At 40.9% G+C, this 14,758-nt stretch overlaps 1 protein-coding gene across 2 annotated transcripts in view; it reads left to right on the plus strand.

Annotated features, from left to right (window-relative positions):
• kcnt1a (potassium sodium-activated channel subfamily T member 1a) overlaps window positions 1-14,758 on the plus strand; it is a 41,299-nt gene that overhangs the window by 22,955 nt on the left and 3,586 nt on the right. For both annotated transcript variants that reach the window (XM_005720267.1, XM_005720268.1), the window contains 17 exons: window positions 3,175-3,238; window positions 3,363-3,471; window positions 5,040-5,148; window positions 6,203-6,352; window positions 9,028-9,257; window positions 9,338-9,554; window positions 10,885-10,990; window positions 11,132-11,304; window positions 12,529-12,600; window positions 12,706-12,840; window positions 12,961-13,072; window positions 13,163-13,264; window positions 13,548-13,631; window positions 13,725-13,853; window positions 14,080-14,374; window positions 14,451-14,513; window positions 14,596-14,680. In XM_005720267.1, the coding sequence (XP_005720324.1) occupies window positions 3,175-3,238; window positions 3,363-3,471; window positions 5,040-5,148; window positions 6,203-6,352; window positions 9,028-9,257; window positions 9,338-9,554; window positions 10,885-10,990; window positions 11,132-11,304; window positions 12,529-12,600; window positions 12,706-12,840; window positions 12,961-13,072; window positions 13,163-13,264; window positions 13,548-13,631; window positions 13,725-13,853; window positions 14,080-14,374; window positions 14,451-14,513; window positions 14,596-14,680 (2,235 nt within the window). The remainder of the gene's footprint in view (window positions 1-3,174; window positions 3,239-3,362; window positions 3,472-5,039; window positions 5,149-6,202; window positions 6,353-9,027; window positions 9,258-9,337; window positions 9,555-10,884; window positions 10,991-11,131; window positions 11,305-12,528; window positions 12,601-12,705; window positions 12,841-12,960; window positions 13,073-13,162; window positions 13,265-13,547; window positions 13,632-13,724; window positions 13,854-14,079; window positions 14,375-14,450; window positions 14,514-14,595; window positions 14,681-14,758) is intronic.

Genomic DNA, 14,758 nt, shown 5'->3' on the forward strand with positions numbered 1-14,758 from the left:
CCAATATAACATCTCCACATTCACAAATATACATTTCTGACATTCAAAATCAAAACAAAAACAAATCAGCGACCATTATAGCCACCTCTCTTTGCAAGGACACCCAAAAGCCTGCCATCCATGGATTCTGTCAGTGTTTTGATCTGTTCACCATCAACATTGCGTGCAGCAGCAACCACAGCCTCCCAGACACTGTTCAGAGAGGTGTACTGTTGTCCCTCCTTGTAAATCTCACATTTGATGATGGACCACAGGTTCTCAATGGGGTTCAGATCAGGTGAACAAGGAGGCCATGTCATTAGTTTTTCTTCTTTTATACCCTTTCTTGCCAGCCACGCTGTGGAGTACTTAGACGTGTGTGATGGAGCATTGTCCTGCATGGAAATCATGTTTTTCTTGAAGGATGCAGACTTCTTCCTGTACCACTGCTTGAAGAAGGTGTCTTCCAGAAACTGGCAGTAGGACTGGGAGTTGAGCTTGACTCCACCCTCAACCCGAAAAGGCCCCACAAGCTCATCTTTGATGATACCAGCCCAAACCAGTACTCCACCTCCACCTTGCTGGCGTCTGAGTCGGACTGGAGCTCTCTGCCCTTTACCAGTCCAGCCACGGGCCCATCCATCTGGCCCATCAAGACTCACTCTCATTTCATCAGTCCATAAAACCTTAGAAAAACCAGTCTTGACATATTTCTTGGCCCAGTCTTGACGTTTCAGCTTGTGTGTCTTGTTCAGTGGTGGTCGTCTTTCAGCCTTTCTTACCTTGGCCACGTCTCTGAGTATTGCACACCTTGTGCTTTTGGGCACTCCAGTGATGTTGCAGCTCTAAAATATGGCCAAACTGGTGGCAAGTGGCATCTTGGCAGCTGCACGCTTGACTTTTCTCAGTTCATGGGCAGTTATTTTGCACCTTGGTTTTTCCACACGCTTCTTGCGACCCTGTTGACTATTTTGAATGAAACGCTTGATTGTTCGATGATCACGCTGCAGAAGCTTTGCAATTTTGAGACTGCTGCATCCCTCTGCAAGATACCTCACTATTTTTGACTTTTCTGAGCCCGTCAAGTCCTTCTTTTGACCCATTTTGCCAAAGGAAAGGACGTTGCCTAATAATTATGCACACCTGATATAGGGTGGTGATGTCATTAGACCACACCCCTTCTCATTACAGAGATGCACATCACCTAATATGCTTAATTGGTAGTAGGCTTTCCAGCCTATACAGCTTGGAGTAAGACAACATGCATGAAGAGGATGATGTGGACAAAATACTCATTTGCCTAATAATTCTGCACTCCCTGTAAAGTAAAGGATATAAAGGAATAATTATCTGGTGCTTTGCTTAATTTGTAAGTTTGCTTACCTCAAAAAAAGTCTTTGATTTTTATGGTAGTTTCATTTGAATTTTAATAGAGAGAATATCAAACAAAATCCAGAAAAAATACATTACATAGAAGTTAGAAACTGATTTGCATATGATTGAGTGAAATAAGTATTCGATCCTCAAGCAAAACATAACTTAGTACTTGGTACCCTTGTTTGCAACAGCGACAGCAAGATGTTTCTTGTAGTTGCAGACAGGAGGGATTTTGTTCCGCTCCTCCTTCCAGACACTCTCTCCTTTATGTTTGTTGGCTGCTGCTTGGCAACTCAAAGCTTCAGCTGCCTCCACAGATTTTCTATAGGATTGAAGTCTGGAGACTGGCTAGGCCACTATATGAACTTAATGTGCTTCTTCTTTAGCCACGCCTCTGTTACCTTGGCAGTATGTTTTGGGTCAAGGTCATGGAAAAACAGCCCCAAAGTATTTTTCCAACTCTGTGCTTGACTGTGAGGATGACTTTGGGTCATACTTAGTATTAATCTTTCTTCAAAGTCCGAGTTGATGCTGAAGAGCTTGATTTAGGTTTCATGTGACCACAGCGCTCTCTCTGGATCATTTAGATGTTCACTGGCAAACTTAAGACAGGTCTGTACGTGTGCCTTCTTTGGCAGGGGGACCTTGCAGGCACTGCAAGATTTCAGTTTATCACAGCATAGTGTGTTACCAGTGGTGACTTCAGTTCAGTTTTATTTATATAGCGCCAAATTAAACAACAGTTGCCTCAAGGTACTTTATATTATAAGTTAAAGACTCCGCAATAATACCAGGAAAACAGAGAAAACCCTAACAATCATATAATCCCCTATGAGCAAGCGCTTTGCTGACAGTTGGAAGGAGGGGCGGGGCCATCAGTTGGGGATGAGGGAAGGAAAACAGGTCTCCTGTTATTGTGAGGGGAGGAAGAGAAGTTATATATATATATTTTTCCATTTCTAAATCACATCAACAGTTGTTACCTTCTCACCAACCTTGTTGTCGTCTTGTAGTCCATTCTAGCCTTGTGCAGTACTACAGTCTTATGCTTGATCTTCTTCGGCAGCTATTTGGTTTTGCGTGGTGGTGGAGAAGTGGGAATGGATAAAACTGATTTTATAGACAGGTTGAATAGGTTCAATTATTTATTTCAGTTAAAATTATGCAGATCAATCTGCAACTTTTATGTAATGTGTTTTCCTCCATTAAAAGTAAAGAACCATAAGAATTAGAGAGCAAATTCAGGGGATCCCCCACCATAGCTGCCATCTTTGAAAACATTTTATTAATAATTAATAATAATAATTAATAACTGTAAACATAAACACACCCTGGCACTTCTCAGTCCTGTGCTGACTGTACAGCTGTACCATACGGCATGTCCTAACTTTATTCAAATCAAAATTACATTGATGTAATGGATTGTGTAAATTCACTGTATACATTTGGCAGGTTTCTGACAGAGCAATTAGAAGTCGAGGACTGGGCGTGTAGAGCTTATATTCTGCATCTGGCACTGTTTCAAATCCTCCCACACTTTGTTTTGCATTCTGCACTCTCCTGGCTCTGTTAATCATATGCAAAATCAGTTCCATATTCTCAGCACCTTCAGTATACAGTATATATTATTTCAGCTTGTTTTGTCTGCCTGCAAGCGAGCAATGCTAATCTGAAAATTCAATCAAAGATTGTTGTTGTCTCGCCTCACTGTTATCATTTCAGCTTTGTCTTTTGTGGGTTGTATTTTCTCTGCCGCTGTTTTGTTTTTTTGTGTAACATGACATTTAATAATTTGTCAATTTTGTCACAATTCTGCAGAATGGATGATGCAGAGGCTTGTTTCATATTGAGCAGCCGTAACGAGGTGGATCGCATGGCTGCAGTAAGACAAAAAATAACAAATGACAAATTATGAACTGTGCTGTAATTCTGATTTATGAGTTTTCAGAAATTAATGCTGTCTGTCACAGAGACAGCTGCATAATTTTTGTTGTTTACCCCCTCAGGACCATCAGACCATCCTGAGAGCTTGGGCAGTGAAAGACTTTGCTCCAAATTGTCCCCTATATGTCCAGATACTCAAACCTGAAAATAAGTTCCATGTTAAATTTGCAGGTGAGAGTTTCTAAATGAAATAATGAAGCAATCACGCAAATACATGTTCAGTCAAGTCAGTAACTTTTTGGACAATGACACAGTTGTTTTGTAATTTTGCCTCTGTACATCATCATGGTGGATTTAAATGTAAACAGTTAAGGTCGACTGAAGCTGAGAGTTTTTATCCGCTTTATTTGATATGGAATAATGAGGGGAGAGGCCTCACCTGACCATGAAACTGTTTATCAGTCCAATGACCTTTGGACATCTGGCTAAATAGGAACTATATATAAAAATGGCTGTAATTCCTAAACAGCTAGTGCAACACTTTTATTAAACCCTTTTATTCACCCCTTGAATTAAAGTCTGAACTTTAAATCAAAGCTTGATTGTGTGGTTTAAAATGCACTGTGGTGGTGTGCTCAGACAAAACAACAGAAATTATTTTTTTGCCCATAAAAAAAGCAAATGGGGAATTATTTTACAGCCCACTTCTTTCCCTTCATATACACTCATTGGTCACTTTATTTGGTATACCTGTTCAACATCTCGTTAGCACAAGCAGCTAATCAATCACATGGCAGCAACTTAGTGGATAATAATAATAATAATAATAATGGATTGGATTTATATAGCGCTTTTCAAGGCACCCAAAGCACTTTACAATACCACTATTCAGTCACTCTCACATTCATACACTGGTGGAGGCAACCAACAGTTGTAGCCACAGCTGCCCTGGGGCAGACTGACAGAAGCGAGGCTGCCATATCGCGCCATCGGCCCCTCTGGCCAACACCAGTAGGCAAGTAGGGTAAAGTGTCTTGCCCAAGGACACAACGACCAGGAGAGAGAGCCCAGGGATCGAACCGGCAACCTTCCGGTTAGAGATGCGATTCCCAACCCCCTGAGCCACAGTCGCCCTGGCTCAGGGGGCATGTTTGGTTAAAGCGACGTGCTGAAGTTCAAAGTGAGCATCAGAATGGAGAAGAAAGCTGATTTAAGTGACTTTGAACATGACATGGTTGCCGGTGCCAGATGGGTGTTCTGAGTACTTCAGAAAAAAGAGGTCCAACCGAGTACTAGCTAGGTGTACATAATGAAATGGCCAGTGAGTCTATTTACCAGTAGCTTTTGTTGAGTCTGTGGTAATCAGACATTTATAAACCTTCCAGTTTGTTCTTTTACACCTAACAACTGCCCATACAGTTAGCTATTTCAGGTTTAAATGTCAGGCGAAAGCCAAGAGTTGATTAGCTTAGCTCGGCATAAATGTGTAACTCCCCATAACACCAGCATGTACTGTAAAAATTAATGAGATTGTGATTTAGCAAGAATTTGGGGAGTTAAGTGTATTTGTTAACAAATACAAATCTGTAAGACAGCTCTGATTGTGCACACAAGTAAATGCACACATGACCTTGGCTAAGCCTTATCATATACTTGCCTTTGCAGTGATGATGGGGCTGATACAACTTTGTACAGTGACACATAATATAATCACCCCATTATAACATTAGTGCAAGTTGTAGAGTACTGTGAGTAGTTCTCAGCCAGCTCTGCTGATCAACTATTTTCTTCATTTTCAGATCATGTTGTTTGCGAGGAAGAGTTCAAGTACGCCATGCTGGCTCTCAACTGTGTTTGTCCTGCCACCTCCACTTTGGTTACACTCCTTGTACACACTTCCCGTGGACGGTCAGTTCTTCTACAAAACCTCCTCAGGCTGTTTGATTACTCCTTAGTGAGACTGCAAAGTTCAAATTTCTTCACATTTTCATGTCTGCTGATGCATAAATAGGGCCCATGGAGCTGCCACAGAGAGGTGAGAAAGCCAAGCCAAAGACAAAAGTCCCAGCTCATTGTGAAGCTCAGCAGGATGTAGGAGAGAGTGCACCAAAAGAGAGAACAGCCGCCACCGAGATTGATTTTTTTAGCATGTGTTTCCTTTGTAGCGCCGTATGAAAAGCACTCCAGTGGAAAATGATTTTTTCACAGCATGCAAACAGATCTCGCTTAAAAGCTGATTTCAGTGCTCAAGGGAAACAGCATTAATGAAGAATAAATAGGCTTTAGTTAGTGCTTGCTGTGTTCCTGTCAACCCTTCAGAAAAAAAAAAGCTTTGTGTATTTTCTATTCTAAATTTTTAAAATTGCAGACATTTTCCACACAAGTGTAACAATATGTACCTGAACGTACCGTATTTCATTCTGCATGTTTCCTTCACTTGTGTGGGCGTTTTGTGTGAAACGCTAGGTTTTAGTGACATGCAGCTCATCATGGCACTGCAGTGGGAAATAAAAGGGGATCAGGAGTTACCAATCGTCACGAGCAAGTTATTTTTCCTTTTACTCAGAAATATGAAAGTTAGAGTGAGAAATCCAATTTACATGTCTTCTTATGCAAATATTAATAACTACTAAGAAGCAAGTCTGTAAACCACCACCTTGGGGTTGTTCTGAGCATCTCTCACAGCCCATTAAACTCCATCAAAGCACTTGAACAATTACAGTAATAACCGGAAGTCATTACAAAGGGCATATTAGCACAAAACTGCCTGACTGACACAGATAAATTAAGCTGCCTGCTTTCGCCAGGAGACTTTTGAGACCCCAAGGGTCTACAGGTAGGTGTGCAGCAAAGAAGAGAGTTTTTCTTTCACAACTGATGATTATCACTGATGCTGAATAGACTGAATAGGTTTACGTGTTAAATTTACCCATCCGTCTGTATTTCCTCTGAATGATTCCAGAGAAGGACAGCAATCCCCGGAGCAATGGCAGAGGATGTATGGATGTTGCTCCGGCAACGAGGTCTACCACATCAAAGTGTGTGACAGCAAGTTCTTTGGAGAGTACAATGGCAAAAGCTTCACATATGCCTCCTTTCATGCTCACAAGAAGTGAGTAGCTTTGTAAGCAAACGCATCTCCCTCAGAGATTAAAATGTTTGCTTGTCTGTTTAGCTTAGTGTTACACAGCATTAAGTGCTTCAGCAGTGCTTTTCTGGTGAAAGTCATATTCTGTGTGCCGCAGACTACAAAAACACTGGTTTTAATTTCATGCATGTTTAGATAACACTTCTGCTCTTGTTTGAAGAAAAAGCTGTGCCAAATACTGTCTTGCCTAGAATTATAAAAGGAAGCTCATATCATCCTTATATCAGTCCTTTGCAAATAAAGCTACTAGCATCAATCAGTTAGCTAATCATGGCTTGAAAACCAGAAATAAGTAGAACCGTTAGCTTGTCCCTGTCCAAAGGTATCTAAATCCACCTATCAGCAGCTTTAAGACCCATCAAACAACTGTTCTGCATAGGGCAGAGTTTAAAGTTTAAAAACTATTCAAGATTAAATAGTTAGAATGAATTTGAAGCTTTATCTAAATTAATTTCATTTCAAAGGTTAATGAGACCTAAAAACTTCATGTCCAGTATATTCAGTTATATCTGATGAAGGCTGCCTAAAATTATGCTGGCTTTGCACACACATAAGACTTTAGGGGCTTCTTCTTTCCGTCCAATAATTTTCCATAATTTTCAATTTAGAATTGTGTCTCATGTCTCTCTGTTACACTGTCTCTGGTGCTACACACAACCTAATTTAGCAGTGACCAAAGATACCACAGTCTGCCCTGCACCAGTTCAGCACCTGTCTGTCTAATATACAAAGTTATACATGGTCTGGCACCTCCACCAATGAGTGATCTTATTAAACAAAAGTCTAGCAGTGTTGTCGGGTCTCGACTGACTCGAGCCACTGTGAGAGGTGATTGTGAATGGGCATTTAGACGGACCACCTTTTCACAGAATGCTCTGTCGTATCAAGGAGTGAGTCTTTGACTGTCAGGGAAAGTACAAGCCTTTGTATCTTTAAGAGTCACTTAAAAGGGTGGCTGAGGGACGCACAAACATGTGATCTGATCATGTTTAATTAATCATGCTTTACATTAGACGTGAAAAAGAGTTAGTGTATTACAAAAAGGGAAACAACTATTAATGTAATGGGTCAGTGCAATAACCCGACAGTCAGGGCATGTGTAATACTGGGGTTTGTGCAATATAATTGATGTGTTTCCGTTATTGTTCTCTGTATTGTCCTCTGTTGTCCACTCCTCTTGTCATTGTTTGTTCTAATATGATGTAATCACTGTTTAAATCCACGTCACATGATCTGTAAATAGTGTCTTTGTATGTTTTGACTATTTTGTGTGTAACACCAACCTGGCAGAGGGTCTGCAGATGGAAATTAGCCCAGGGCTATAATCTGGCATATTTACATTTGTTAAAATGTTCATTAATGTGTATTGCCCCACTTTCTAAATAAAGTAAAATTACACTAAATTAAATTAACACAGTTAATCACTGTACACTAAACAACATCACTGAAAAACTACCCAGTCTAACCTGATCTTACTATCTTTTTTAGTAAAATGGACTGAAACATTCAATTTGAAATTATGTGCTACTTTTAAAAAATTACTCCACTTACCAAGTACCACAAACACAACTTCTTATCTGAACCATGAGCGCATTGCAGGGATGAAATGAAAAAAAGGATACATGCAGGCGGGGTCATCTGTTGACTTAACTCCCTCAGTGGCATCAGTTAAAAGGAGAACCACAATGCAGCTCGTAAAAACAGATGTTGCTTGACAGTATTTTGTGCAACTACCACTCAGATGTAACAACTCGTTAACTGTAGATGCCGTTCTGGATTGTTCCAACCTCCTTCAACCCCTGGATAAGGAGCATGTGGCTGTGCCTATAGTGTTTGGACATGACATAAGAATCATACTGATGCTCCATCAAAATAGGACGTAAGAAGCTCCACTTTGGGGTTTTTCTTGTGTTCCCATGTCTTTCATGTACAGTCTAGTAGTCGCTTTGTCCTGCTGGAAGAGTCCACTGCCATCAGGGAGAGGTATTAGTGTTGTGTTCAAACTAAAATCTACTATTCATCGGGTTCTAAGAGAGAACGGCATATCATATTAGCAATTGAACTAGCTGCAAAACAATATCAGTCAGAAGATCTTTTGTGGGATTGTATCAGGTTATCAAGGAAAGCTCAGTATTTCTTAACACCTGTTTTGTATAATTTTAGCAAAGTGCTATAATGAAAATTAATTTGATATAGGAATAACAAGTACATTTAAGACAATAAGTACACTTAATATGCATGGAGGTTAATTATTAATCTTGGAGCTCTCATTAAGATGCAAATTAAAGTTTTTCTTTTTTTCATGCTGTAAAATATAATTAGCTAATAATACCTCAAACTTATACCTCTTTGATGACATCTCTGATAAGATATATCTGTTTAGATGAGAAAGAATGAGCAGAAACACCAACAAATATGCTTTAAGATTGCAAATCTTATTAAAGCTCTTAATAGCTTTTAAGCAATTAAAAGACTTACTACTGAATTTTCAGTTTTAATTTGAAGTTTCTGTGCTCATCCAATCTGAAAATCTAGTCTTTAAACTTACGAGTAGAACTGCTCTTTTTCTTTTGTCCTCAGTCTTCCATCAAGCAGGTTGTTCAGGCGCTTTAGTCTAACGGCAGGTATGTGATCCCCAGGTATGGTGTTTGTCTGATTGGTATAAAGAGGGAAGACAACAAGAGCATCCTGTTAAACCCTGGGCCACGCCACATCATGGCTTCTACAGACACATGCTACTACATCAACATCACCAAGGAGGAAAACTCAGCCTTCATCTTCAACCAAGAGGAGAAGAAGGGTGGTCCTGCTGGGGGACTCTTTGATGGGCCTTCACAGCTTCCTGTCCACAGCATCATTGCCAGCATGGGTGAGAAAGAAAACAAACTGATCACGTTCGATCAAACTTAGGACTGAGATTCATATGAACCAGAATGGATGTATTTACAGGTACGGTTGCCATGGATCTTCAGAATACAACCCCTCCTGATGCCCCAGTAGGTAAACTGGTCCCACCTACAGTAAATGGAACTGGAAGTCGTAGGCCGAGCATTGCTCCGGTTCAGGAATTAGCAGACTCTGCCTCAATCTTGCCATGTGACCTGCTAAGTGACCAATCAGAAGATGACTCGGTCTTCACAGATGAAAAAGGCCACTCATCTACAGAGTAAGGATTCTGGTTTTCTGTGCACGTGTAAACACACACAGTTTAATACCACCAGTCTATTTTCTTAACTTCTTGTCCAGTTCGGGGTAGTGGGAAGACTGGAGTCTAAACCAGCTCTCATAGAGGGAAAGGCAGGTCACACCCTGCCAGACAAATATAGTTGTATTAAACATTAAGATTGTCTTAATTTGCACATGGATGTATGCCTTGTATTCAGAATGCTGGCAGGTATTAAATGTGTATTTTATGTCACCATGGCTGAAGTTCATGTTGTTCTCAGAGAGCCAGCCATTCACTCTCACATCTTTGAGAATTACCAGCTGACAGGGAGGACATAAAAACACACATAAAAAGGTGGCAGATGGTAACTGGATTCAAAACCAGGACTCTCTTGCTGTGAAAATGCACGTTAAAGCCATTAACTGTATCTAAAAGATGGACATAGCCTCTGTGTTCATAGTGTTTATGTATCTTTTTTGAATCTACGTTGTTTTTACTGGACAGCAAGGTTCAAAATATCTGGCTTCACAATTAAAAGGTATTGAAGTCTACGAGCCCATTGCTCATTTTATTTATAACTTCAGTTAACAACTTTGTAATATTATGGTCTTAGTCACTGCCACTGATGTTTGTTTTGTAAAATATGACACAGTTTTAGATGGTAGCGACTTCCATCTATTATATACAGTCTATTCTTAAACCTATTTACAAGGAGACCGAGCAGAAACCACACCTAAAGAAACTGATTTTAAAAAAAACAGCAGGGAGTATTATTAGCGAGTATGATTACTCGTTATTTATTAGGCTTAAATTTTTCTCAGATAGAACATAATTTTTTGTAATCTTGTATTTTTGCTTTAAGTTTGCATTCTTGTTTAAGTTCACAACATGAACTTTAGCATGCTGGCATGGGTTCATGTTGTTCTTGTTCAACTTGAACAAGAACAACATGAACTTCAGCCATGGTGACATAAAATACACATTTAATATATGCCAGCATTCTGAATACCAGGCATACATCCATGTGCAAATTAAGACAAACTTAATGTTTAATACAACTATTTTCTTCACTGTTTTGTAGTATCCGCCTATATATTATGCAAAAAAAACAACAACCCTCAAACAAACAAACAATGTTTCTTACCTGTTAGATTTCTGTAGTGGCCCGTGCTAATGTGCTGTACATATAATAAAGATACTCCGTCATATTTCCTTTTTTCTCTCCAAGTAACAGAGGCCAGTTTGGGTGTTTTTATTAAAAAATAAAGGAAAGGAAAGTCCTGTATGGTTTATGAAATGTGTCGTTCATGCTTTTTGGATTCGTTGCCAGGTATGTGAAAGGTTATCCCCCTAACTCTCCGTACATTGGGAGCTCGCCCACCCTTTGCCATCTGTTGGCTGAAAAAGCCCCGTTTTGCTGCCTACGTCTGGACCAGGTGGGCAGTCGATGTTCCTTCAACTTAGTCACTCAAATTACTTACTGCCTCAATCACTCCCTCTCTCCTCTCTCTGTCCTTCACTTCATAAAAGCAATCCTGAAATACCTCCATGTTTCTGAGTTTTTTCTGTCTTTGCAGGGGTGCAGGCACAACAGCTTCGAGGATGCCAAAGCGTACGGGTTTAAAAACAAGCTCATAATCGTTTCAGCCGAAACAGCAGGGAACGGTCTCTATAACTTCATAGTGCCTCTCAGAGCCTATTACAGACCCAGGAAAGAACTCAACCCTATTGTCTTGCTGTTGGATAACCCGTGAGTTCGCCCTCGCGGCGCGCACACACGCCTGCCACACGCACACTGTCCCTTTCTTCTCCCTTCACTCCATCCTTCACCGTTTCACACCGGGAAACATTGTGTATGTTAAAAGCCTGCGTCAGCCGAGCACTTAGGACACGGCTGTGGAGGCGGGACTCCATTGTCAGCCCTGATGTTAGGTTAGTGCTGTACCGCTTGCAGTGACGGTGTGTTTTGAGTGACAAAGAAAATAAAAACGCTGCTCTCTGTACCTCCAGACGGTCACCATGGTAACTTGCTTTGCCTTGAACCTGAATGATTTAGATTGCTACAAGGGGAGGAAAAGATGGAGAAAATGATTTCTTTGGAGAGCACTACGCAGGCTTTCATCCACAGCCCTGATGTGTCCCTTTCAGCCCCCACATGCCAGCTCTCAGGACTCTCATGGAAACAGACAGATAACAATAACTCTCCGTTCATGCGGCGCTCTCTCTTTCTCTCTTCCTATTGGTGTCGCACGCATACAAATACAAACACCCACGCATTTACGACAGCCTTGGGTCTCTAGTCAGCAGGACTGGGCAGATGCATATGCAGTGACGTTCTGTCAGCAGCTAAATCTCTCTGAGTGGACTCATCCCTCAGCCTGAAGACACTAACAGGGAATTAAAGCTACCATTTAAGTGCTTTGGGGAACTTGTGCTCACTGTTGCATATATTATAAGAGCATAGCAGCTACTATAGTCAAAAATCTTAATGCTTTCTACTTTAATAGACTTTATTTTGTGTTTGTCTTGTTCTTTTGAGGAGACGTCAGGGCCATTTCATTTTGCCAGCTGAGATTTGAATGATCAAATGCTCAATATTTCAAATTTGGCCCATCTCATGTTGTTATAATTCACCGCTGCACATTAAACAAAATGACAAGAAATGGCATGTCTACAAGAAATACTATTCACTTTTTGTGTAGCTCTTTTTAACAGTGCAGCAGTTCAACACTCTTTACATACGACAGAAAGATAAACATCATTAGTAACACTATATTTACATAATATCAGAAGTGTGGCTACACACAGCAAAATATTTAAAAAGTACTAGAGGAAGCCAACATGTTTTCAGAGAAAGGAAGCTTGGGCTACAACTTTTCTATGTTTGAATGATACACTTATCTCTTTAAAATCTGTTATATATTCATGTAATAAGGTTCATGGAAGCTAAATGCACCATATATACTTCCCTCAGGCCTGATAATCACTTCTTGGAGGCCATCTGCTGTTTCCCAATGGTCTACTACATGGCTGGATCCATAGACAAGTGAGAATGTCACATAATTTTCTGCTTTCATTTTCAGTTTTGATATTTATTACATTTACTTTTTTATGTTATATTCTGCGTTTTTATTGTGTGTGTATATTTCAGTCTGGACAGCCTGCTCCAGTGTGGGATCATCTACGCCGATAACCTGGTCGTTGTGGATAAAGAGAGCACCATGAGCGCCGAGGAAGATTACATGGCCGATGCCAAAACTATTGTCAACGTGCAGACAATGTTCAGGTAAAGTGAGCATTTTTTCCAGTCGTTCATATATTATTCATGAACCGCAGTCAGTTTGTTATGAAATGATGCCTGAGCTTCTAATTCCTCTTTTTTTTCTATCACTTTCTCCCACTCAAGGTTGTTTCCCAGTCTCAGTATAATCACAGAGCTTACTCACCCATCCAACATGAGATTCATGCAGTTCAGAGCGAAGGACTGCTACTCATACTCTCTCTCTAAGTTGGAAAAGGTAAAAACAGCATGAGGGAGCTTACGGTTAGTTGCCCTGTAGGCCTTTACAGATGCTTTGCTTTATGTGTGTCCTGTCTCTCCCCCACAGAAGGAGCGTGACAAAGGCTCCAACTTGGCCTTCATGTTTCGCCTACCCTTCGCTGCGGGCAGAGTCTTCAGTATCAGCATGCTGGACACCCTGCTCTACCAGGTTGGTACACACTTGCAGCGAAACGCGTAGTCTGAGGTGACTCTTTTTTAACACTAGGTGAAAGAAATGAGTAATGTCTGAATGATGGCTCATAGCAGCAGAAAAACAGCATCACCTGAAGATGGTGAGCAGTGTTACCATCATAAAGCACAAGTGCCCTCTTGTGTTCAGTGACTGATTAAAAGGTTTCCCTTTTTTTTTTCTATTGCATTTATAGCTGTCATGGCTATGTGTATGTGTATGTATGAAGCGATACAAGTAATCTTCTGCAATTCTTTGTTAGTCTTTTGTGAAGGACTACATGATCCTTATTGCAAGACTGCTGCTGGGGCTGGATACCACCCCAGGATCAGGATACCTGTGTGCTGTGAGTGTGACAGAAAAACAGAATTAATGAAAAGAAAGAAGCACAGTGCAGCCCATATGCCCTAATAGTATATGCTATCATGTGCTGTTCTAGATGAAAGTAAAAGAGGAGGATCTGTGGATTGGCACTTACGGGAGACTGTTCCAGAAGCTCTGCTCCTCTAGTGCTGAAATTCCTATTGGGATCTATCGAACTGAGTCACACATTTTCTGCACTTCTGAGGTGAGATCTAAGCAAGATGTCAGGCTATCAATCTCCAGTCCAAGAACTTATTTATTAAATACACAAAAAACAAATGAATGTATGCAGTGATGTATTTCCATTGAGATCTCATTTTGGTGCTTGAGCAAAAACTAAAAACAGAAGAAAATGATTTACCTCAATGAATAATGGTCAGCCTCCCTTCTTTAAAGATGTGTAAATGTAACTTATTGTCTCGCCACCTTAGTCGCAGGTGTCAGTCAGCGTTGATGACTGCGAGGACACAAAGGATAAGGGGGACGAGTCTCGCAACAACGACCCATCCGATCACCCCCTGTTGAGGAAGAAGAGCATGCAGTGGGCTCGGCGTCTGAGTAAGAAAAGTGTGCGGTGGCAGGGGGCAAGCCGGGATTCGAGCAAAGAAAACGCCCAGCGCATTGCCCAGCAGCGCCTCAACCTCTACAGGCGCTCTGAGAGGGAAGAGCTGTCAGAACTGGTCCGCAACCGCATGAGGCACCTGGGCCTCCCCACATCTGGATATGGTAATGATAGACACGAGAAAACCGACAGCTCGGTATTTAATTGTTTTTAATCTAACTGCTGTTTGTGTACCTGTAGATGACCTGACAAATCTGACAGCCAGTGACGTCATGAACAGAGTTAATCTGGGTTACCTACAAGGTATTCAACTCATGATCCTGCAAATACAGTTTGATCATGGCATCGCCTTTTGTGCTTGACTGTGGTGATGTTTGTGTTTCAGATGAACAGAACGATCACCAAAATACTCTCTCCTATGTCCTTATTAACCCATCTCCTGACACTAGGCTGGAGCTCAATGATGTTGTGTAAGTTTTACTACTTTATGTTGCTGCGCTGTGTATTTCCCTTCCTCCACATCGTTGTATTTCGATGTATTTACATGT

The sequence above is a fragment of the Pundamilia nyererei genome, unplaced genomic scaffold (assembly GCF_000239375.1).
Source record: "Pundamilia nyererei isolate P.nyererei 1_Seehausen unplaced genomic scaffold, PunNye1.0 scaffold00002, whole genome shotgun sequence".
Taxonomy (NCBI): domain Eukaryota; kingdom Metazoa; phylum Chordata; class Actinopteri; order Cichliformes; family Cichlidae; genus Pundamilia; species Pundamilia nyererei.